This window comes from Acanthaster planci, linkage group LG14 (assembly GCF_054643075.1).
Source record: "Acanthaster planci isolate LZ-2023a linkage group LG14, COTS_SCS, whole genome shotgun sequence".
NCBI lineage: Eukaryota > Metazoa > Echinodermata > Asteroidea > Valvatida > Acanthasteridae > Acanthaster > Acanthaster planci.
Window position 1 is genome coordinate 8,928,531 of NC_141790.1, and position 24,778 is coordinate 8,953,308.

The 24,778-nt window shown below is 45.0% G+C and overlaps 1 protein-coding gene across 1 annotated transcript; it reads left to right on the plus strand.

The window, feature by feature from the left end:
* The first annotated feature begins 4,170 nt into the window (after positions 1–4,170).
* On the plus strand, positions 4,171–24,270 carry iws1 (interacts with SUPT6H, CTD assembly factor 1). The gene is made up of 16 exons (XM_087145805.1): positions 4,171–4,386; positions 8,118–8,251; positions 9,220–10,150; positions 10,408–10,601; positions 10,770–11,050; positions 11,935–12,004; positions 12,517–12,565; positions 13,050–13,260; positions 15,323–15,470; positions 16,801–16,883; positions 18,052–18,181; positions 18,551–18,668; positions 19,009–19,126; positions 19,982–20,044; positions 20,663–20,774; positions 21,544–24,270. Exons 1-16 carry the CDS (start codon positions 4,365–4,367, stop codon positions 21,670–21,672), a joined length of 2,793 nt encoding a protein of 930 aa, XP_087001931.1. The 5' UTR covers positions 4,171–4,364; the 3' UTR covers positions 21,673–24,270.
* The last annotated feature ends 508 nt before the right edge of the window (positions 24,271–24,778 follow it).

Below are 24,778 nucleotides of genomic sequence, written 5' to 3' on the forward strand. Positions count from 1 at the left end.
ATGACGACGAGAAGATCAACACAGAGGATGGCGATGAACAATGGCGATTACATTAAGGGCTCAATTATGACAAAGTTGAATCGGCACTTTTCCTGCCTGTGACATCGATTTAAAAAAATCAAGGTCTTTCAACAAATTACATAAAAAGTTTTTTTTAGATAACGTCCAAACGGCACGTCCGAATGTGACAAATGTGTGTCAAAAGGTGCATAGGATTTTTCTCCACTTGTGGAGGTTGGGCACGGGGGGGGGGAAATCAGCGATTTCGTGGAAAATGCAAAATGAAAAGGGTGTGAATTCAGCCACGCAGGCTTTCTTTAGGTCGAGTTATTGTTATACACGCAGATTGCTTTTTTATCTCTAGGTCCTGCTTCCAGTCCGTGGGCGCCTTGGGTGTCTTCAAGAGCCCTCCGACTTGACCAAAAGCAAGTGAGGAAGAGAAAGGACGCGAACGGTGCTGGTTGTGGTGGCGGAAGCGACGCCAAGACAGAAAGTCCCTAAGAGATAGGGTGACTATATGACACTCGAGACTTGAATTCAAACCTTATACCATAAAGGGCGGGTCGAGAACCAAATTTCCGGGTCTAAGTTACAACTGTTTTCCGGCTGGAGGGAAGATTTGGAAATTTCCTGATGTTAAACGTTTCATGGCCTTTCTGAGGGGTGAGACTGAATTCTGGGCTTTTTGTGTCTGGTAGGGAGGGTTAACGAAAGGATTTTCTCCCAAATGCCCCTTCTCTCATTAGTTTTAAAAAAAATGCCCCTTTGTGGGACACAATGCTCGCTGTTGCCACCCCGATCCGCAAGTGTATTAAAAGTGAACCGAAAGTGTACACCAAAAATGCACTGCAGTGGTCCATATCTGCAGAAATCACATAGGGAAATACAAAACTTGATAAAACCCCAAGTTACATTGAAGTACAGAGGGGGGTCTTCATTACGCGCACGTACATGAGTTCTTTCAAAATTCGGGATCCCAATTTTGTCCGTGTTTCCCAGGTCGCTGGAATGGTTATGCCATCTGCATGCTAGCTGTTGGCAGCGAGCCTCGCTCGTGCAGCTGACAGTTTATGTTAGCATCAGCCCAAGAACCTTCCGTGGAATCCGATCTCCTTCACCCCTTCAAAGGATAGCGAGGACGATTGAATTTGTTGCTGTTTGGTTTCACTTTTTACAAAAGGGGAAAAAAGGAAGTCGGAACATTTAATTTTTCTGCACTCGATGTTTATTTTCATTGATTTGGGAGCAGGGTTCAACACTTAGTATTATATTCCTATATTCCATTCAGATATTGTTTCATGTCTTGGATCGCTTTCAAACTGTTTTTTTATGGAGCATTGTGCCTATTTTATAGGCAGCTAGTCATATCATAATACAGTTTTTAAAACCGCAATATTTGCTTTTAAATTCCGGGTACAACAGTCGCTGGGACTGCCTAATGAAAGGTCTCAAGGGTAGTTTAGAAAATTTAAATTTTCATTCTAGATCTACATATTCCAGTGTTGGCCTCAAATTTTGCAGTTTTCCGGTCGGGCTCGTGCACACAGTGCAAGTTTTCAAAACGCAGTCCTTTTAAGTGCTTCTTTGTGTCCCGTATAAGTTTCACTCGATTTTCAATTTTTTGTGTACCACTTAAAGAGCATTTTGGAATCCTGATGATTTTTGTGCCGATGAACCGCATTTTTATCGGCACAAGTCGGATTTAATTCAATCAGACACCCTACCAGCTTCGCACAAAACTTGTTACCCGAGTATGGGATATTTTGCTGTCTTAAATTTTGTTTTGCGTAAGGGATTCATTGACGTTTTATAGTTCGTGACGGTATAGACAAGCGAGTGAAGTTTTCTAGCAGATATATCCAATGAGCAAGATTGAGTTCATAACTGAAATACCCCCTAAAAATGAGGAGTGAATTCCTATAATGATGTCACAGCAAAAGCACCGTCATTTTTCAGAAAAGAACATGGAAAACTGTAAATGTTTTAAACAAGTGTACTTTTCAGTGTGAGTGACGGACTTGTAACGAGTCACTAATTTTTATGACTCGAGTCGACTCATTGTAACGTAGTGACTTGGGTCGAGTCATTTACCTATCCGGACTCGAGTCGAGTCGCCAAAAATTGTGACTCAGTCGAGTCATTCCAACTATGGACGCCATCTAGTTTCTAGCTCGAAGAAGAGTAGAAAATTGCACACACAAAAATGCTCCCAAGCATGAAGAATTCACATCATGGAAGCACTTGATGAACCCTGAGCTGGAATGAGTCAAGTCCATGTATGTATAACATGATGAGGGTCGTCAACAGCCTGGAGCCGGCGGGACCATAGTTTTAGATACAGCCGAGATTCATTGGTCCTCTCAAAATTTCTGTAATAATGCACTCTGAGATCAACAACTACACTCGTTATTAAAGAAACAGTGAAAGAACTATTATCATATTTGCAGGGGAGCACCTGGGTTTGGAAGAAAAACAACACCATGCAGGGGATCAGAGCTGCTAACAAAAAAGATTGTTTTGACTTGATTCATTGCTCCTGTACATGGGTATTTATTACATAAGTTTGAAGCTAGCCGTGCAAATTGACTATTTGATAAAAAATAACCCTGTATGTCTCCTTGTTCCCTCTACTATTCCTGTTATCTTTGTTTAAAAGTATAGTTAATTTTCAAAATAGGCTCCATGAATAGTATAACTTTTGAATTTGAGGTATTGTGTGGATTTCGAATCTGAGGACTGTTATCGCTTCATGTTTTTGTTGAGGCTTTGCGTATGGTCGCTTTGTTGGTGATGATATTGAGGGACGTCATAGCGGGAAAGGGGTTGGTTTGATTACCCTTAATATATCCATTAATTTGTGGTTTTCGTTGGCTAAATGCCAGGCACTTTACGAATCTCCTTCAATGCATAGGTTCGCCGGCGCTCTTCGGTAAATTTTGCACGGGTCAGTATTAATTTTGCTGTCTTTACTTTCGTGGGTAGATTTCTTGTCACATGTGTGGGTGTACAAAACTCCCACACAACACGCAAAAATGTTTATATCACTCCCATTTGAACCAGATTCATTTTCCTAGTTTGGAAATTCGACTGAACGTGCCTTATTCAAAATACTTCATTTTGCGACGGATGAATGGCACTTGAAAATTCCTCCTTTTTGAGTAAAATTTGAAATATCTATTTCGTGAAATTCTTGTGGGGTACCACTTTAGTACCCCACAAGGGTCAAAACTGGCCTTGTGGGGCACCTTCCATTGTTCCAGTACCCTACAAGCCCCTCTATTCCAGTTCATGCACGAGAACAAAGGAAATACAAGTATAGCCGTGTAAGGGAGGACTGTGTGTGTGTGGGGGGGATGATCTCTGACAGCTCGGCACCGTCCCAGGTGAGATCCTGACCCCGGCAAGTGAAGAGGCGGTGGTGCAGGCTAAGGGTGCGCAAAGTCAGTGGTTAGAAGGGGAGGGGGTATTATATTAGTAATCGTCGCCCCCCCCCAAAAAAAAGCCCCCACCCCCGGGATCTCCACCCATGCTTACTTTCATGACATTATATCTATGTATCTGTACACAATTTCATGTATGTTTTGAGCTGCTAAAACAGGTGACAACTGCAAATCTCCGAAGAATGTTTTCACCTTGTGTGAAACGAAGATTTCAAGAGGCCACAGTCAAGTTTTAAAGTATTTTTTTAAAACTGATACTCACCCTGCTGCAAGCACTGACGAATGGGGGGAGGTGGAGGCCAATGGGGGACACTGTCCTCCAGAAATTGAGCAATATTATTATTATTATTATTATTACTATTATTATTATTTTTGCTTTTGAATGTTAGGAGAGATAGATGAAACAGGAGTCTTTGGCTTTACCCTCGAAATTTAGCTTCACCGGTACTCTTCGGAAATTTTTGCACCCCTAACCCTCGAATATTGCGTGTATCTGCTGTCAGACGGTAAAAGGCATAAACGAGCGAAACGAAAATATAGAGGTCTCCTACACTGAGTCAAGATTGCCTCTTATTTTATGACTCTTCTGGTCGTGTAAAGACAACCGTGTACACAGTTTTACACCGCTGACGCTGTAGGTCGAGGATGCGGGAAAAACCGCATCCAGGGGGAACCTACACCTACTTTCCAACTAGATCGTAGACGTTATATAGCGCCCTCTAGTGGTTGTTAAAGACACACGCTAGAAAGTGGAAGCTGATCTGTTAATTGTGTAGGTTCTTTCATTTTGGCGACTTTTTATATCCGCATTGTAACTTTTCTGAGGGACCTTAGTCTAGAATTTTACGCAGACGAACTGATGATACCGAATTAGACTCTTCCTCGAAACTCGTTCAAGCACATAAGCCGTCTCCTGCTGAAACAATGGACGAAAGTTACGATAGCGGTAAGTAGGCCTGTAAGTGTAAAAACTAAAGCAGGCTACGGAGGCATAGGCCCTGTTTAGCCCAGTTTCCGGACAAGGGGATATGGGCTTGGGAAATGCATATTACAGAAGAGGTGCATATCACTTGGGGATTGTCGCTGTATTCGGAGAAGTCCCTTTATTTGGGTACAAAACCAGCCCCTGAAAGAGAGAATGTCTCCTTTAAAAGGGACGGGCCACTCTACACAAAAGACGACCCCTGGAAATTGGAATGACTGGTTACGTGGGTACAACTTACAAGGTGAAAAATTCCTTGAGAAGAGTGTGACACTTTGACCTGTACCTGGCTATAAGATTGATCATGCAGGGTGGCGGGTAGCCCAACTAGTGTGGCACAGACTCTCATTCCCGATCCATTCTTAGCCACACATCCGTATGCGCAATTTCGTGTCGGCGTATTGAACATTTTCGGCGCACCCACTTATCATTGTGGGCGCAATTTCTTTTGCACACGAACATGATTCTTGACCTTTCCGCTTTCTAAAAATTATTTAGTGAATGATTTCACTCTCGTTATTCGGGTATTTTCCAGTTTTTTTGCCGTTATCCATTCAATCTAACGGACTCACTCTCACAGTCACCATCTTTAAAATTAGGTCGTTAAACATTACGTCACTTGACCCCTCATCGTCTCGACGCCTCTTCCATGTCAAGACATCTAAGCTGCTGCCAAAGTTTTGGAAGAGCCATTGGTACATGTAGTATCTTATCGCTCAGTCTGTTTATTACATATCTTGACATGGAACAGCCGTCGAGACGATGATGGCGACTGAGAGAGCGAGCCCGTTAGATTGAATGGATAAAGGCAAAAAGACTGGAAAATACTTGAATAACGAGAGTGAAATCATTCAATAAATGGTTTTTAGAAAACGGAAGGTCAAGAATCATATTCGTGTGCAAAAGAAATTGCGCCCACGATGATAAGTGGGTGCGCCTAAAATGTTCAGTACGCCGACACGAAATTGCGCATACGGATGTGTGGCTAAGGATGGATCGGGAATGAGAGTCCGTGCCACACTAGTTGGAGATTCTTCCCAAGTGAGCTTAGCCTGGTCAAAAATATCCACGTAGGCCGAGGCCTAGGCCTACATGTACCTGTTTTCAATTTTTTTTTTCTTCCATATCTTCCATTTCATATTGAGACCTAAAGTTATTTTTATGAATTTTGTGCCATGTCACTTGATTAAATGTATCGCAAAGAACTGATTTTCAGGAAAGTTATTTTGATGCAGTCTTTTCCCCACCCTTTATGTGACATTGGCAAGTGCTTCTGCTTGTAATCCTAGAAGTAAACTGTAGATTTTTTTTTTTTTAACGACAGTCTTGAGTGTTTTCTTCTGCTGAATCCAATTAAGGCATTAACCCTCACAGTTCTGCATAAGATTTGCCTCGCAGTACTCAGTACTACAAATTTCTAAGCAGTAGTCTTAGCCTGAAGGATCTAGCGGTACAAATAACTACTTCTGGCTAGGGCACCCTCTATCGTCACTTGTACGGAGAACAATAAAGCCATGCATTCATAGTGCCCGAGCACTGTATGGTACATTGTCTTATCTATTGTATTTTATGGCTTCAGAAAACAATAGGGTCGTGTCCTCTTACAAGCGACAGCACTGAATACATTTTACTTCTAAGTAGTACTTTGTAATATTCAAAGCTGTCAGAGTTAGCAGGATCCCCAGGGCAATAGTAGGTCCCCATGCTCATGTGAAAAAAATGTGTCCCCAGATAGAGGGACATCCTCTCTTTCTGGGGATTGATTTTGTCCAGGAATAAAGGGACTTCTCCAAACACAAGGACAGTCCCCGAGTTGTGATGTTCGCCTCGACTATTAGGCCTAGCCCTGAACTTTTTAAAGGTTTAGTCGGAGCCGAAGGCTAAGGGAAAATATTTGGGGATTGTGTAACTGAGGAAAACTTTGTCATGTTTTGCGCTTTGTGAACTCTCATATTTTTTTAACATCGTGGTCTGTGCGCCATAATTTTCCAAGGTAGGTTGATCATGTTGATTCTTTATTGGACATGCAGGCAGCCTAGGTTGTGTCAACTCTTTTGCCAGTTGTTTGTTGATTCTTTTTTCAACGAGCTAGGGGGTTTATCGTCCCTTTCAGTGTGCTGAAATCAAACTTGTGTAGGAAAGAATGTTGTATCCTAATGCCATTTCCTTGATTGTATACAAAGTCTACAAACTGACAAACGTTTCATGATGATGAAGATCCCACAATATTCAAAATTTGAAGTATTTACTTGGCCCTGTGTTGTCGACAAGGTAAAAGGAACAGGTGTTGTGAAATGCGAGCCTATATTGGAATGAACGCTTGATGAGCTTGAAGCATGTGCAAAAGTTTTCAACTGATCATGCGCATATTAGGCCAAAATAAAAAAGTCTCCGGTTTCTGGGCAGCAAGCGCATCGCCATAGATCTGTGCGTCGGCAAAAGAAAACAGTATTTGGTGCGATGTCCAAAAGCTGCCTCCCTTGCTTGATCGACCGAAATCCTGCTATTGCATAATTTTAACATGTTTTTGATGAGTTGAGTAATATGCACAGCAAAGGCGTCCCTGTAGGCCCCATACATTTAGTTGGGCACTCTTTTTTCGGATGACATCATTTATGAGCGCAAGCTTGCCCAGACGATAGAAGCCTGTTGTGTAAGTGAAAAGAAAACTTACAACATTGCTTCAAAAATCAAGTTGTCAGTTGGAAATCATGGAAATGATGGCATGGAAATCATTTCAAGGGAAAAAAATGGGGGGGGGGGTGCATTGCTGCACCACTTTTGGAGCCAGCCCCCAACCAGAAACCAGAGTCCTTTTTATTTTGGCCTCACCGTGAAACTGGTCCTTGACATTGGAAATGTTTTTCAGTGTCAGATTTGCATCATTTCAATATTTTTGGCAAGTAAAACTTTCATAGAAATAATGTCAATGTAAGAAGAACAAAAGTTGTGTCACAATACAACATTCTCTCCTGTGAATCCATGACAACATATTTGTTACAAATGAGTAAAATGTCAAAATACATCTTCAAAATTGCATGAACCCCTGTGCTACCGAATCTATTATGTACCAGTGTAGAAAAGTTGTTGTGCAAGCATATTGTTGCATTTAGCAGTGAATGCAAGTGGCAGAGCGCACTCCAAAACTTGAAAGGGCCAAGGCTGGTGTTAAATGCAGTGCGCTGCTCAGAGCCACAAAAACGACAAAATTAATTAATAAAAAGTAGGTTTGCGGTAGCACCATGGACGTATCTCTTTGTTGAGTATTTGCGGTTCTGAAAAGAACCAGTGGTACTCGACGTTTCGAGCAGTATGCTCTGCTCGTCATCAGGAGAAGTTTCTCCTGAGTTTCTCCTGATGACGAGCGGAGCAAACTGCTCGAAACGTCGAGTACCACCGGTTCTTTTCAGAACCGCAAATACTCACAAAAGAGATACGTCCGTGGTTCTACCGCAAACCTACTTTCTATTCTATTAAATTAATTAATTAATCAATGCATTTTTAAGCAATCTGTTGCATTCGGCAGGGTTCTCATTTCAGCTGGGTTGCATTCTGTTGCATCAAGCAGAGCGCCCAGACAGAGCCCAACGGGGTCAGGTTTTTAAAAATATAGAGGGGGAAGGATGCAGCAAGAACAAGAAACCAGTTTATTGCTTCACTTTGCCTCATGGATTGCTCTGTCTGTGACCGTGTAGGGAGTGAGGCAGGCAGCACTCCAGTCCAAGATGAGCACAGTGACGAGGAGACGGGAGACTTCATCCCAGCCGGTGAAGAAGACAACGAGGAGAGAGCAGCCAGTGTGGGCGAAAGAGCCGCCGAAGATCTAGAGGTGAGTTTGTCCATTTTAATTGTTCTTTACTTAACCTGGGTAAAGCTCTGTCAGTTATTTCCCAGGGACCCTTTGGGAGGAAGAAAACGAAGAGAAGTTCGGTTTACGAGGTGAGAGGAAAACCGCAGACAAATACTCTGGGGAAATCCCACAGAAACAGGTACATATTAGGACTTGGCGCCCTATCCACACGTCAGCCTGGGCAGGATTCGAGCCCCGGACACAGAGGTGGAAGGCAAGGATGGTGCCCATACACCAACCTGACTCCCCAGAAGCAGTAAGGCAGTTGAACTGAAACCAGTTATTTTTTTGTGGTGGTCAGGTAATTTCAGAACCATCATTCGTAAAGAAAACCATTGTACAGTCACCTGCAAATTGCCCTGCCCTATGCCACAGAAGAAAGTTGGGCGGTTTGATCGCACTGCACTTTTAAGTCCATACTGTGAGAAAGAAGGCACTGTTTCCTCCTTCTTGTCCAAACTACTTTCAAAACCTTGAATGAGAAAGAAAAGGTGATCAGCTGATGGTGGGAAAGCGGCAGATCTTGACCACACTTTTACCGATCATCCAGACCGACTGATTGACTGGTCTTAGGACTATTTGAGTGCAAGGCATTTGGTTTTCAAAATTCTACTTAGGATTGTTGATTGTAGTGTCTTTTATCAGAAAGCTGTTGTCAGAATGTGCAAGTTTTTAGGTGAGAAACTCCCAAAGAGGATTCTCATACCAGGCATCTGGGCACCCATGAGGTTCCTATAATCTACTTGGAGCTGCATCGTTTGCCCTGTCTTGATCCCATTCCTCCTTCCCAGACCCATCTCAACCTTTTACTTTGATGTCCATTTTAGGAAATGGAATGCCAAAGTCACCTCTTTCTTCTGTGGTTGTGTCATGCAACACAGAATCCTGATCTTGAAACGGGCCTTGATTCTTGAGATTGTTTGCTTGTTTTGCCGATAAAATGTTAGGAAGGGGAATACATATCCGACGGCGAAGCTGGTCAGGGAGATGAGGAAAACGCCAGCTCGGAAGGGGAGGTGGAAAGCGAAGGAGAGGAAGACAGGGAGCCGAGGGACAGCGAGCAAGAGGCGGAGCCCGAGGAGGATGAAGGGGAAGCAGAGGGCTATCGCGAGGAGGACGAAGAGAGGGAGAGCGAAGAGGAGGACAGAATTGCCGAGGAGGATCAGGAGGAGAGATTAGAGGAGGAGGAGGATGGGGAGCAGGGCGAGGAGGGGGAAGGCGGGGATGAGTATCAGGAGGTTGGGGAGAATGAGTACGAGGAGGAGGAGCAAGTGGAGGCGAGGCGCAGTGATGACGATGAGGCATACAGGCGTGGCTCAGACGAGGAAGATGAGAGGGATGCGGAGAGTGACGCCGAGGCAGAACCCCAGGAAGTGGCGGAGGGGGAAGATGTGGAGGAAGGGGAGTATGAACCAGCTGAGGACTACCCAGAGGAGGGACGGGAGGTGTACAGCTCGGAGGATGAACAGGAAGCTGACGAGGAGAGGCCACAAGCGGAATCTGACGAGGAGTACAATGAAAATGCCGAATTAGCACCGGTGGAGGGAGAGTACGACAGCGAGGCCGAACCGCAGGAGTATGAGGAGGACAGGGGAAGCGAAGGACCGCCAAGCGAGCAGTATGAGGCGCAGGAGTATGAGTACAGGGAGACGGAGCATGGAGAGGACATGGGCGAATCGGAGACAGAAGCCCCTCCAGAGGAGGAAGGCTATGGGGAGCTTGGAGCAGAGGATGACGTCGCGGAAACAGGGATAAGGTACCTGGAAGATGAAGAGCAGGATTATCATCATGCCCGACAAGAAACCTATGAACCCGACCCAGATATGATGGGGCCAGAAAGTCCAGACCCAGAGAGACAAGCAGCCTCGGATGCCGATGGTAAGCTCGTTTGAGGAACTTGTCGATACATTATAACAAAGCACAGAAACTTGCCACCACAATTCAATTACTTCATGACATAGGTCTTGTCATTTTGCGTCAGGTTTATCAAGCAAGCAGCATGAAGCATGCAGCAGCACTTGGACAGAATCGTAGCGGCAGTACAATCTGTTGAGTCTCTCAGCTCAGAGATGGTCAATCCTGCACTAAAATGAAGGGTTAACCAAGCGACAATGCCAAAAATCTGTTCTTTTCAGAGCCATACGATATCGAGGCAGAACCATACATCCATAGCGAGGACGAAGGGCAGCAACGGGAGGAAGTTGATGGGACAGAAGCGGCCTATGTGGACGACGAAGAAGTGGTAGATGGGATGGCAGAAGGGGCCGAAGATGAAACAGAAGGGGTTGGGGAGATGGTGGAAGGGGCCGAAGATGAAACAGAAGGGGTTGTGGGGAGATGGCGGAGAAGGGGCCGAAGATGAAACAGAAGGGGGTTGGGGAGATGGTGGAAGGAGCCGAAGATGAAACAGAAGGGGTTGGGGAGATGGCGGAAGGGGGTGAAGATGAAACAGAAGGGGTTGGGGGATGATGGCGGAAGGGGCCGAAGATGAAACGGAAGGGGTTGGGGAGATGGCGGAAGGGGGGTGAAGATGAAACGGAAGGGGTTGGGGAGATGGCAGAGGGGGACGGAGAGGTGTATGAAGGGGCCGAGGAGGTGTATGAAGGGGCCGGGGAAGCATTGGAAGGGGGTGAGGAGGTGTTGGAAGGGGAGGAGGGGGTGGCAGAAAGGGGTGAGGAAGAGGACTACGTCGGGGCGGGGGGAGGTGGAGCAGCCCCCGAGTCCACTCGCCCCCCCCGTCGAAACCCTGGACAGTGGAGAGCAGAGCAACGAAGAAGAGTAAGTACAGAGGACCAGTGAATCACTCTTTGACATCATGTATTAGGGACCTGTTCTTAATCAGACATTCTACTACAGTTAATAGTTAATGCAAATTCTGATACCATGCAATTTAAGTAAAAGTTTTCATAAATGAAAAAAGAATGGGCCTTGCTGCTTTGTAACTTTATGTAACCTTTGTCGTTACATTGGCCGTGTTAGATTTGAAGGACTGGTCAACTTTTCAGCAAATGTGACGGCAGAGATGGAGCAAAACTGCTTGATACAGTTGTCTAGAGTCCACTTTCAGTTTCCTAAGTCTCGTAACCGGTCAAATAATTAATGCTGAAGAAACTTGCTATGGTGCCCCCGCTGTGTGGTCAGAGCACGGACGTATATAAAAAACCTGGGCTTGCAACGCCTTTGTATGAAAAAGAAGCCAACCAGTGGCCATTTTACTGAGCCGAACACAAAAGCGTGGGTTGGCTCCCTTCCGTTGACGTCAGGAAGAACTAAAGCTGGCATTGCCAGGAAAGCTTTGTATTCGGCTCGGTAAAATGGCCGCAAGTGGATTCAATGATCTCTATAAGCTGATTAAAGGCATTGCGAGTCCAGATTTTATTATACACATCCGTGGGTAAGAGCTTCAGGATGAGGTTTGTGTGCCACAGGACCTCAGTTTGAAGAGCACCAGCCTACTTTAAACTAGCAGCACTGAACCTGTATCAACGGTTTTGAAAGGTCCGATGACGGGCCGTTTGAGACAGTGCCATGTGCACGCAGACACCCGTGGCTGAGTTTGTTCTGCCAGTAAGTGACGAGGTTTCACAAGAGAAGTTCCTTTCCAGTGTGTAACACTTTGCAGGAAATTAATGAACGTTCATTTGTGCATGTTTCGTTTCCAGAGCGGGAGTTGGAGAGCTCATCGCCGACATTTTTGGTTCGAGCGATGAAGAAGATGACGAAGAATTCGAGGTGTGAATTCAATTAGATCATGCAGAGGTTGTCTCTCTTCCTTGCATCTTGTTATTTTAGAATTTGGCTCGGTTTAACCCTAATCCTTTTGCAGGCCCAGCAAAGTGCGACAGGTGTAAAAGCCTAGTGTATTTTTGTTGCGCCGAGTGTTGCGCGGAGTAAGCTGCCCATGCTCAGACAACGGGAGCTGGTCCCATTGACCAATGCCACTGCTGAATCCTGTAAGTGGCTGGCAGCCACAGACGACCCGTCTGTTCGGCCTCTTTGATGGTTCACCTAGTGGATCTTGTTACATTGGGAGGGCAAGCCACTTTGACTGCCGATGCAAACAGACGTCCGTGACAGGGTTTCGAGCCAAAATACCCAAAAAAGCTAGGATTAAGTACTTACTTGGCAAAGGAGCATCCTTGTAAAAAAATCTGGTTTGCCAGAGAGAAGTTGTTAACCTTGTTCAAAAGGCAACTTCTTTGGCTAAAGTGTACTTTTTATCTCTCTCTTTTCCTTCTTTGTAGGGATTTGAAAAAGAAGAGATTGAGCAGCCAGTGAAAAAGAAGCGGACAGGTAAGCACAGAACGAGTCGGAGGCGTGCCCGGTTATGGGTGAAGTACGGTGCCAGTGTTTTGTTAGGAAGAGCCTTCAGATGTATACACCAAATTCCGCATAAACAGGAACAAAATATGCATCAACTGGGAACATTCGCAAGCTGGAGGAGGCAGCTCGGAGTCCAGCTGATGTTTGGATCCTAATCTTTGATTTATTCCCTCAGTCCTAGCGAGATTGTGTGACAATCTCTCACACTCAAAAAAATAAATCCGAAAGGGAAAGAAGTTTTGTGGCAATGCAGTTGGGCATATGCATCAGTTTGCCCGTAAGTTTGCTCAAAATATCTCGAAACAGGCTTTTAGAATGCAGTGCTTTAACCAACCGGTTCGAACATTTCCCCATTTTATTTCATTGAATTTCACCTCTGAATGTCCAATTCCAAAATACAAATATTGATCAGCCCTGTGGAGCCTTCAAATTTGTGTAATTGTTTGGGCAACAGCCGTTGTCTCCAGTGATGAGGAAGATGACGAAGACAACGATGCTGACATGGGCCTGGAAGATCCCCTCGATCAGGAGGGGGCGGCCGAAGAGATGGAGGGAGAGGAGCTACCAGAGGGGGAGCAGGCGGAGCCTGGGCAGGGGCAACAGGGTGCGATGGCGGAGGACTCTGACTCGGACGAAGGGGTCGATGATGACAGGAAGTCCAAAGGGTAAGGGCCGGCGACCATTCAGACCCGGTTTGAAAAGGGCCCCCTGGTAAGCTCGCCCTGTTGCAAAAACCCCTTTCATACCGGCCTGGCTACCGGCCTGGGATGCTGGACTGGTTGATCTTGAACTTCTCCATCCTGGGGTCTATTGTTTGCAAGTACTGGTACATGTAATCTATCCCAGAAGGAACCTGCTTGTGGTTTTCAATCCTTCAGCTCTATACAATGTTTACACTAATCCGCTTAGACCCCTATTCATCTGTGGAAGCATGGTGGGGGAAGCCTTTCATCAGGGACTTTGAAATGCCGATGTGCACACAGGCCTGATACCGGCCTGGAGTAGCCTGAATACCGGGCAGGCATTATACAGGTCGGGCTACCGGGGGGGCCCTTTTCAAACCAGGTCTAAACGGTCGCCGGCCATAAGTCGGACGCGACCCTAAAGGAAACATGTCTCATACATATTTCGTACACATTACTATGTGTTACAACAATACAGACTAGTCCAAAATACTTGTTTTCATTGGAAGTGTAAAAAACGTGGTAGTTTTGCCACTCTAAGAAAATCCTTTCCTCAACGTATGCAGGGGGGGTGTAATGGTGGCGTTGTCCTACAGGGCACTCCTTGTCAAAAGAGCTTAAGAACAATGACAAAAATCAGTCCTTCAAAAATCACCCGCCAACATTTTGAAGAAATACTGGCCACTACTGTTTTCCAAATGAGCTGTACAACATGAAAACCAAGTATAAAGTGGAACTTACTCAATGAAAGTATGTCAGCAAGATCCCAGCAGGGCACCGACCAAATGTAAGCTCCTGTCCAGAAGTAAAAACTGGTTTGGACAGTACGATGTTTGAAGGTGCTTTGTGCAAACAGTGGTTATCTATTTTTTGACTGGGTAAAACCATTGTGAATTCAGTCAACGGAGCTGTGATGAAAGTTTTCCTAAATCACCAAATATGGTCATAACTTTATTCCAATGGGCCAACTTGGCAAAGATTCCACGTAATCCTCACCCCAGGCATACACCACGAGCCTGTAGACTCCCATTTGCTAGACCCCAACCGCTGCAGAGTAAGGAGTGTTGAAAGATCAGTCACCGCAAGGAGCCCATGATCGCTACCAGGAACTGGATCTCTATTTTTACAGACTTGTGCTGACTGGTCGGCTGTTTGGGTTGTGACTGGTATTACTGTTCTTCCTCGGCAGCATAACGAAATGCAGATAGAGAGGGGATCTGGGAGATGTATTAGCTGCCGTAAAACAGTCGTACAGGTTCAGGCATGACCAGAGAACTGACCCAGTGACAAAAGTCTCCGCGTGGAGAAAAAGTCTTACTTTACGGGCACGGCTGCTCCGACAACTTCTTACAATTTTGTGTGCATTTATAAACTGTGTTCATTCTCAAGCGAAACCTTTCCAAGCTTGTTACTCTCCTGTGGAGTTAGAACACTGAACTGGTGTATTGTTAAAAACTCTCAAAACAGGGAACAAAATGAGGAGAGGCGAGATAAAAATATACCTGATCACTTCGAAGATAAAAAATCCGATCAGCCTTTGGTGAACAAAACCCCTGTGTTGGAGTCAAGCCCATAAGAGGTCCGTGCAAGTCCATCACACATCATTCAATCTTAAAGCCAAGTCACTTGAAGAGCTTGTGAAAGGAGTTGTGACTGGACTTCAAAAAGGACTTGTGACTGGACTTCAGAAAGGACTTGTGACTGGACTTCAGAAAGGACTTGTGACTGGACTTCAGAAAGGACTTGTGACTGGACTTCAGAAAGGACTTGTGACTAGACTTCAGAAAGGACTTGTGACTGGACTTCAGAAAGGACTTGTGACTAGACTTCAGAAAGGACTTGTGACTGGACTTCAGAAAGGACTTGTGACTGGACTTCAGAAAGGACTTGTGACTAGACTTCAGAAAGGACTTGTGACTAGACTTCAGAAAGGACTTGTGACTGGACTTCAGAAAGGACTTGTGACTAGACTCGTGACTTGACTTGCATTAGGACTTGTTGCTTGATGAATCAATTTTGTGTCCTTTTCACTTGCAAACGACAGGGACGTCGTGTACCAGTTTGACCTGATGATGGAGCGGAAGAAAGCGGAGAACCAGATGAGGCGGAAGCGGCGCCGGGGCGGCGACATCATTAACGACAACGACGACATCATCGTGGCCATGATCAAACAGATGGAGGAGGCAGCTAAAGTGAGTCCATCTATCGGCCCCTGTAGGAGTTACTCGGCTGCGACTTGAAGTTATGCATGAGTCTGTGACGGTGGCTGAAGCCACTACCCATAGCGTCCCATGTAATTTTGAATTGTAGCCATGTAGTTCGGACACGGCCAATGTTTGTCAGACCCCCCCTTCCTCCCATGCCGTCCTTGTCTTCAACCCATCAAACAGGCTTGCTCTGTTTTTGGCTTGAGCGACGACCACTTGGTGACCACTAGTCGATTTTTCCTGGTAACCTGTGCACAACACATATGTGCTGGGTACCAGTCAAAAAATTAACCAATGGTTGACAGTTCGTTGTCGCTCAGACTTACCCCAGTTTTAAACCCATTCCAGACTTCGGAATGCAAAGCAAAAGCAAATATAATGCCATGAAACGCTTGCAGTGACTTTCGCTTGAGTTGATTTGTTTTCAATTTTTGGAATTAACAGTGCGAATATTTGACCTGACGTCACATAGTTGCATTTCATTTTAACTTTCACTAAAGTCGAAACCGGCCTTCAATTTTTCAGCAGATACTAAAAAAGTGTCCCATCAGGTTCCAGCCCAGTATTGGTTTTGGACGGGATTCATAGGGTATCTATTATTAAAACAAAACTCGAAGGCAGTAAATAAAAAAATGCAATTATCAGAGTACCACGTGACACAGTTTTCCCGAAGACCGGCCAGCACTGCAGTAGGGAAGTCTTTGGTCATGCGTCAGTTGCACGGTGAGGCTTGTTTTTCATGCAAAATAATACAAGTCCTGCTAAGGGTAGATTTTGCGGTGTGGTACAATCTTTTGTGGATTGATGGCACGGCTGTGCTAGTGGCGATCCAAGATTTGGTGCCAGCTCCGTATGTTTGTCGTACTTCTTGCCATTTTTCAAAGCTTGAAAGGTTGCCTGATACCCATTCATACTGTGCGCAGTACCATTGCCTTCCGCTGCGACAGCTGTGGATGTATGTCGAATTGCTTGGGTCACCGAGGGCGCCCTGCTAGTGTTCATGAAACACGTGGACGTTGATTGTTGCAGTCTTCTGCTGTGCAGACTCAATCATGCCACTTTTTTCCCTGGGCTTCAAGACCCTAATCTTGACTAAACAGCTGGGTACCCCAGGGTACCCCAGGGTACCCTCTGCAGTGCATGCCTAGAGGGGACAGCTCCTCTCAACTCATAACGGTCGCTGGAGACCAGTAAAATATTTTGTTGCAATTCTGAAGTGGGCGTGACTTGCATGAGGGCGTCGTATTGATCCCCTTCTCGTGTATGCGCCTTGACACGTAACCACTTGGCATTTTTTCCTCCCCTGCCACGGTAGGAGGATCGCATGTTGAACCAGATGAGGAAAGCAGCCACCAAGAAATTAACGATGTTGCCATCCGTAATGTCCCAACTAAGAAAGTAAGTTCCGACGGCAGTCAAAAGAGCACAGTGGGATTAAAAATCAACCACCCCCCACAAAAAAAAAGAGGTAACGCACCCACAGTGGAGTGTGTTTTGAATTTACGAGGTTCATGTTTTTGGCTGTGACAAGCAATTGAAATCTTTGAAATGGGAAATTGTTTCCTCGATTGAGCCAGTCCGGTATTTTAAAAAGCCAAGGTCTTTTGGGAACAGAGCGCACGTGAGTCGGTGTTTGGCTTTGCTGATTGGACAGACTATCGTTTGTGCATGTAGCTGTTCCCAAATAGCCTCGTACTGGGGGTGCACTGTTGGAATACCGAGCTTGCTCATTGTGAATGTTTGTAGAACATACAAAGGAAAATGGAAACTGGAAGTTGTTATTTAAAGCCCTGTAAATTATCAAGAAAAGTACTGTCACCTGGCTCACCCATGAGCAAATTTGGGTGGGAACTGAAGTTTGTTGATTAGCTGTGCGTTGCGTACAATCTTGTTGGAACATGGGCGCCACTATTTTTTGTCAGGAGGGGAACCACTTTTCTTGAGGGGGGGCTTTCCAGTGTGGGGTCAAACACTTATCAGCTACGGAGTGATAAATCATTGACATTGGAGGGGCTCAGTTTTGAGGGTTTTTATTTTATTTCAAGCCTTTCATCTCTTTTTTCCCCCCTAAGTTCTGCTTTTTTCCCTTTTCATTTTACAAGTGCGACAAGTGTCCGCCCTTTGCCTCCCCTTGCAATGCCCATGTATTGGAACAACCCATGTTCAACGAAATCAAACGGTCCCACCCATTTTCCATTGTTTTACTGTTTTCGTCGATAGTAACGCAATTTCGCACAGCTGGTGATTGGCTCTCTACCTAACGACTAAGCTAGGCTATTGAAAACTGGCAATGCAACCATGCCCCTGGTCCTGTTCCATGTATTAGACCTGGACAGTCTGACCGCAGTAGGTTCGAGTAAAGTCAATCAACCTGTTGTCAACCAGTACAAAAGTGATCTAACAACGTACCCACACTTGCAAAATTTTATGCGGATATCTTGAACTGCTTTGTTTTGACCGGCAAGGCAAATGCGCATTTTTTCGTCTTAAAACCTGACAGCTTGCTCACGCACGCGCATTCACCTCCCCGTCAAATCCCCTGACTTCTTGGTGTGTTTTACAATAGGCAAGACCTGCAGATAGCATTCCTGGACTGCGGCATCCTGCGGGTCATGAAGGAGTGGCTCATGCCCCTGCCGGACCACAGTCTGCCCAACCTGCACGTCAGGGAGAGCCTTCTCAAAGTACTCAGGGAGGTAAGGTGGCGCCCTATTACCCCCCTCCCTGCCCCTGCCCCTGCCCCTCCCCCCCTCACCCTACTTGCCCAGCCATCCATTCAGCAGCAGAACTAGCTTGGAATTACATCGTGTCGATAGAAATGGCCCTTATACAAGCATTAGGAATGCACAGGTTTTCTACTATTTCGTCGTAAGCACTGGCAAAGTACAACTTCTCTGCCATTTTCTTGGGCTTCAAAAGGGACATACTTTGCTTTTTGGAAAAAAGTCAACCAGTCAGAATGCCGTGTGATGTTATGTAGCTTGGTTCAGGTTCTGCTCTGAAGCAGTTAGATAATTTTTGCAGTTCGACACTGATCTTTTGTTCTCATATTCCCAACTTCACAGTTTCCGCCGATCGACCAGCACATGTTGAAAACCAGCGGCATTGGCAAAGCTGTTATGTGCCTGTACAAACATCCCAAAGAACTCCGGCACTGTCGGGATTTAGCTGGCAGGCTGATCAGTGAGTAGGATTTAATAAGCACACTTTTCCTTATTAGGATCTTGGGTTCTGAAGGGCGATTCTGATTGGCTTTTTTTAGATCTGAGGGGCCATTCTAATTGGCTTGTGAGTTCATAAATGCCATATGATTGGCTCATGCGTTCAGAATGGACATTTTGATTGGTTGTTGGGTTCAGAAGGGTCGTTCTGATTGGGTCTTTGGTTCAGAAGGGCCATTCTCATTGGCTGCCATTTCCAATCTCTCACTGCACAAATCAAGTGCTGGAACATGCACATAATATTGAGATTGCCCCTGTCTGTGATTGGTCAGTTAACACCTGTTGTTTGTTTTTCAACACAGATGATTGGTCCAGACCGATCTTTGGGGTGGAGGCCAATTTTCACTTCCCATGTCCCAAGGGAGGGCGGCAAGCGAGAGATTTGGCGCAGCTCTCGGCAGTGAAGAAGAGACGGTTAAGGTGGGTGACCGGCATGCACGGATGCCTCGCACCAACCAAGAGAATTTGATCAGGCCCGAGCCCAATTTCTTGCCTAACAGTAGCTAAAACTCCCACGCCAATAGTGTATTTCACCGGTTAGCGGAGAAACTTGGGTAATACGCATGCATAAATCGTGATACTGAGGATTCCGTGCTTACTGGGGTTGGTCTTGAATTTTGTACCAGCACTGCAAGCGTGGATTGTTGGTTGTTTACCGAAGTCTGTGATAAGCGAAGCCATGAAACTTGGACCCTGCAAAAGTCGTAGCTTTTTTCGTCATATCTCAGGTGGTTTCATTCTCAGTGGCCAATGCATATCTGGTCTGTGTACCATTCAGACTTGACCTGTAGAGACTTCATTACTAAGATTGGTACCCAACTCGTGTGCCCACGTTCCTAAAAATGTAGGCGCACATCAATATTAAGAAGACACAATGTCCTATGGAGCACTGAAGTAACTACGTTACGCTCACAGTTGTCTGTGTTAAAGGCATCAGTGCGAGAACCACCGTGTGAACCAACGCGCAAATACTCCATTTCGTTTGCACAACGCTTCCTGGTTCAAAACGATGTCACGCTTAGGTCCTCTAGTGGTCAGGCATTTGATACGACCATCTTTACTCTTGGTCGCTGGATACTTTGTGTCCTGTGTTTTGCTGCTCTATGTGTTTTCTGCATGCTGTATGGCAACGATACTGTGTGACTCACGGCACCTCCCAACGGCAGCCAAAGCCAGAGTGTAGACCGAACATTGAACTGTGGCTGAAAGCTCACCACACTGGAAGAACATTCCCTGTCTTAGCTGCGTTCCCCTTTTCTCTCGTTTCGTAAATAGTTCCACGGACGGCTCCACGGCCAAACCCAAGAGCATCGAGACGGCACTAACAGGAGAAGAAAGGTGGGTGGTTAATGAGACATAGAGAGGGGGGGTCAACAGTTTTCCTGGGGCAAGGGGGAAGGGACCAGGACAAACACTCAGCAGCAAGCTGGTAACTGTTCAAGGCTAGGTCCCTACCAGGTGGGAAGGTCAACACAGATGTGACTTGGTGACGTCACATCAAGTATTCACCCTGCGATTTTGCAAAACTTGAACGCATTTGAATTTGAGCGAATTTTTGCTGGAAATCTTGTTTTTTTTTACGTCAAATTCACTTTGCTTTCATATTCTTTGACGTCAAATTCACTTTGCTTCCATATTCTTTGACGTCAAATTCACTTTGCTTCCATATTCTTTGACGTCAAATTCACTTTGCATTCATATTCTTTGACGTCAAATTCACTTTGCTTTCATATTCTTTGACGTCAAATTCACTTTGCTTTCATATTCTTTGACATCAAATTCACTTTGCTTTCATATTCGCCTGAAGTGTGAACCAGACTCCTCAATGGAAGAGAGTCTATTCCGACGTACTATCTGGCAAACTAGTGATTGTCATCATCTTTTTCCCATGTTTTTCTTTTTTTGGGGCAGCATCCTGATTATTTGATGTTCTTATTGTCTGTTTGTGGGTTGCAGGGCCTTGAGACCTGGTGACAAGGGCTGGGTAGGCAGGGCCCGCGTGCCCCTTCCATCCACCAAGGACTATGTGGTCCGGCCCAAATGGAACGTGGAGAAAGAATTCTCAAAGGTATTAAACTGATAAAAACTGTCTTCACTCCGGGTTTGCATGGTTGCCATCTTGAAGGCCAGTGCTTTTGTTCTACGGGGTATGCACAAAAGAGGCTTTCCTGTGGAACAAAAGAAGTGCCCTGCAAGATGGCTGCGACGCAAAGCCTCGGTACTTTATCACTAGCCCTTGTATTTGATATTATGTTGTGTTGTATTTATTGAAAATATGCAAATCTACACAATGGGGGCAGTTTCAGGCATTATGGGGAATAAGAGGTAGGGTATTTTAACCCTCAATTCCCATGTCCTTCAAAATCCACAAGGAGATTTTGTAGGAGTTTGTAGGTTTGAGGAGAAGGCAGGGCCCAGCCATTTCTTTGCACGGGGCTTGGTGTCCCTTAATAGTTAGGGTAGAAAGAATGGGTGGTTGGCATCGTGCACAGTGGAGGATTTTGGAGGTTCCCAGTGTAAAAGACTATTTGCAGATGCTCTGGTGAATAGTTATGTGTTTCCGCATGATGAAAAGTTGCCTGAAGAATTACTCCATGTTAATGCCACTTACTGCAACATTCTCTGAACAAGCCATTATTGAGTGAATGTGTACACAGCTGAACACCCATTCGCCTGTTTTGAGATTTATAGTTTGGAGACATATTTTTTTTAGTCTGCTTATATCAGAATCTTCGCACTCTTCATGTTCAAAAGTCTCTGTTAATCATCTTTGTTGTAAAACTTGGCAAGCCATTTCAGCGGATAAAAAAAATTGGTGCCGTTGTTTTCCTCAACAGAGCAGCAAGAAAGAACCGACTAAACTCGACAAACACTTGAAGCGATTCAAGGATGCCAAGGCGCGGAGCCGGAACAAGAATCCCCGCGCCATCTCCATCAGCATCGAGGGCCGCAAAGTAGCCCTATAGTGAGGGACAGAGACAGAGAGACGATAGGGACGTACGGTATTTTTTACTGGCTATTTGCTCCACCGAGCCCTCTAATGGCCAACAAAGGTGACATTCACCACAAAGGTGCCTGCACTTCCGTGCCACTTTTCCGCAAACAGAAGGGGATGATATCATTTTTGTGTCCATTCAGATGAAAATTTGGGCATGGTGAGCAGATGTGATGCCAGTGTCATGATTTCAGTGCCCAGAGGCCTAAGCAGGAGTACGTTTGGGGGCAGACTGTACGTTGACCACCGGTCATCTACTTTTTATCAATGCCCACTTGCAGTGCAGTCACACTGGAATGAGCCCAGATGAACTAGTTTGTAAAAATCTCGTCACCCACACTTTGCCGTTGGCTACAACTCTCGCACTGTTTATAGTCAATGATATAACTGTTGAATGTGAATGGTTCCCTCTGTACTTATAAATTAGATCAGTTATTTATGACCATATGAGGGGCAACCGTTCCCCAGTGCCTGATTCCAAATGGTCGACTAAATGGCCTTAACCATCCATTGTCAAGGTGGCAGTGGTCGAACTAGAGTTAACTGTAGTCGTTGCTTGAACTTCAGTTTACCTTAGCCTTTTTATGAGATGGAAACAGCGCCCTCAAGGGCCCACAACCTGTACTCTTTTAATATTCCTGAAAGAACACTTCTTGGGGGCTGGGGACCTCCTCAAAGCCATACATTAAAGCAGATTTTACTGCTGAGGAAATTGACATGCTTAGCAAAAATTGGCTGGGCACCAGCTAAACAAAGTATGCAATGCATGGTACTTTGGCCGAACCCCTGCTTTTCTTAAGCAAACTTTTTCTCGGCTTAGCAGATGTCTGTATTTTTAATAGCAGGTCTGAGAAATTGGTACCAGATCTCAGCTGTAAAAAATTACCACTATTTTAACTTTTGGTATGCTTGAAAAATCCTATTACGCTAAATTGTTGCCGTCAACTTCTGCTCTTGTATGCTGAAGAGCCTGAGAAGGCATTTGGCAGAATCCAAGTCCAGTGTACATATCTAATCACTTCTGTCTCACCTACGACCAGGGCGAGATTGGAGAAAAATGAAATATCCAAATAATAATCACAAGATGTTTTGACAGCCCCGCAGTAGCGTAGGGTCCACGGTAAACAGTGGAACATCGCTACAAGAAGGTCCTTGGGACTTCACAGATTACCTTGTATTATCAGCGATGGGAAACAAAGACTTAAGACCTAAACATTTCCTGTAAACATGACTTTGTATATCAGTGCTCTTCTTATATGTGTTTGACTGTACATTTGTGTTTGCCTGAGGACACCTCTTATAACACCCATTTTCTTCTCCCTTGATCGACTTCTACATGTATATGTCAAAAAATACCTTCATTGTAAACTCAGAATTTTTTTGGATTGTAAAGGAGATTGTTTGAAAAATCCTGATATCAGGAGAAATCCTGACAAATTTCACCCCTGCTATGAACTGTTTCTAAAATGATGAGGGGTATTTAATGATACAAATTCCTACACCAATCTGTAATCATTTGACAGCAGAAACCGTAGCCTGTAATCAATTTGTTCAGTTCTTCACTAATTTTGTATGAAATGAAAAGGAAGGGTTTCCCACCTTCGAGCTTGTTGAACGTGCAATGCCACTGACTTCTGTTTTTGGCATGTGTACATTTTATTTTGGAAAGGGAAAACATCTGCCAGTAACTGCAACAATTATTACACTCTGCATTTCCTCAGAGTCGTGTGATCTTATATTAAAGTACAACTTTTCATTGGAAAATCATGTGTACCTGTACATGGGTTGCGACGAATTGGGTTGCATGATCACTGCACATCAGGGCGGGAGCCTATTGGCTCTGTGCACACCAAAGAGGGAGCTGTTTCACCTAGCAACCAGAGCCATATATAGAGAGTTATGACATGAGTGTTACCATTGTTGGAAATAATGCGTGGGTGCACTTGGACAGTCGGTATACAGCAGCTCTACCGTAGGTGCAGTGAACAGCCATTCTGTTTTCAAAATCTGAAGCTGGTGCTATTCTCTACATATACAGCTCTGCCAGCAACAATATCTGGGTGTCAGACCTGCCACAGAGTACGACCTTGTTATTTTTCGACAAGCAGTACATGTATCTACGGCTGGCAGCATGGTGTCAATTGCATACTTTATACAAATGGGCCAACCATGGATTGATTTTGCCTTGTGGCCATGCTTAAACAAATGTCCTGGGTACCGGGGCAAATCAACGATGGTTGACGTATTGTTGCTGATCAAACTTAAAGCCACGACGAGGTGGTTTTGTCAACATCAGTCGGTGCAGCATTTCTGCAAGCATCGTGGTCTCTCTGGGTATACTGTAATCTTGTATATGGATGTATCTATAAGCCAGGTGATCACAGGAATTACGAGTACATGTAAAAGTAGACATGTCTTCTCTTATGATGACACGATTATTGAAGACTCCGGTTCACCATTGAAAATGAGAATACCAGTTTTGTTTTGTACAAATTAGATCAAACTGAACTGGAAATTTCTGAAATGCCACTCTCTTTTTTTTGTAAATAAACTGGATTCACATTTGTAATACTCGTGTAGAGTTCATTTGCTTTGAAAGAGTCTGGGGATTTGGCAACATTGGAAGATATTGAAGCACTGGAATGCAGGGTACCTTGTATTTGGAGCGAATGTTGGCACCTGACTCCAGTGGAAAGAGGAGGCATTCCAAGTCGAGGTAAACGTTATTGAGGGCCAAGTTCAGAAGACTGACCACTTGTCAACTGCTTGTTGACTGTGGCTGGTAACCCATTCATGAAAATAAAATGCATCCGGGCTGCCAGTCAAAACTTAACCACTGGATGACCAGAACAGTTGCTGATCTCCAGGGAGGCTGGCACAAGTGATGGCATTTCGGTGTCAACTTGCTCACTCATTGTCTGAACACTTATTTTTGTGTGTATTGAAGTTAACCACTTAGCGCCGCCGGTAGACCCCATATGGCCCACATTCTTCTGATCCACACAGCCGGGCGGCCTCAGATGGGGACCGGACTGACTGCTAGGAGTCACCATAAGCTGTAATCCTCCTATTGTAAA

Bases quoted from the DNA above. Each gene is read 5' to 3' on its own strand.
- iws1 (XM_087145805.1), top strand. From the start codon at position 4,365: ATGGACGAAAGTTACGATAGCG. The intron at 10,151-10,407 runs GTAAGCTCGTTT...TGTTCTTTTCAG, and splicing joins AGCAGCCTCGGATGCCGATG to AGCCATACGATATCGAGGCA. The intron at 13,261-15,322 runs GTAAGGGCCGGC...TGCAAACGACAG, and splicing joins GATGACAGGAAGTCCAAAGG to GGACGTCGTGTACCAGTTTG.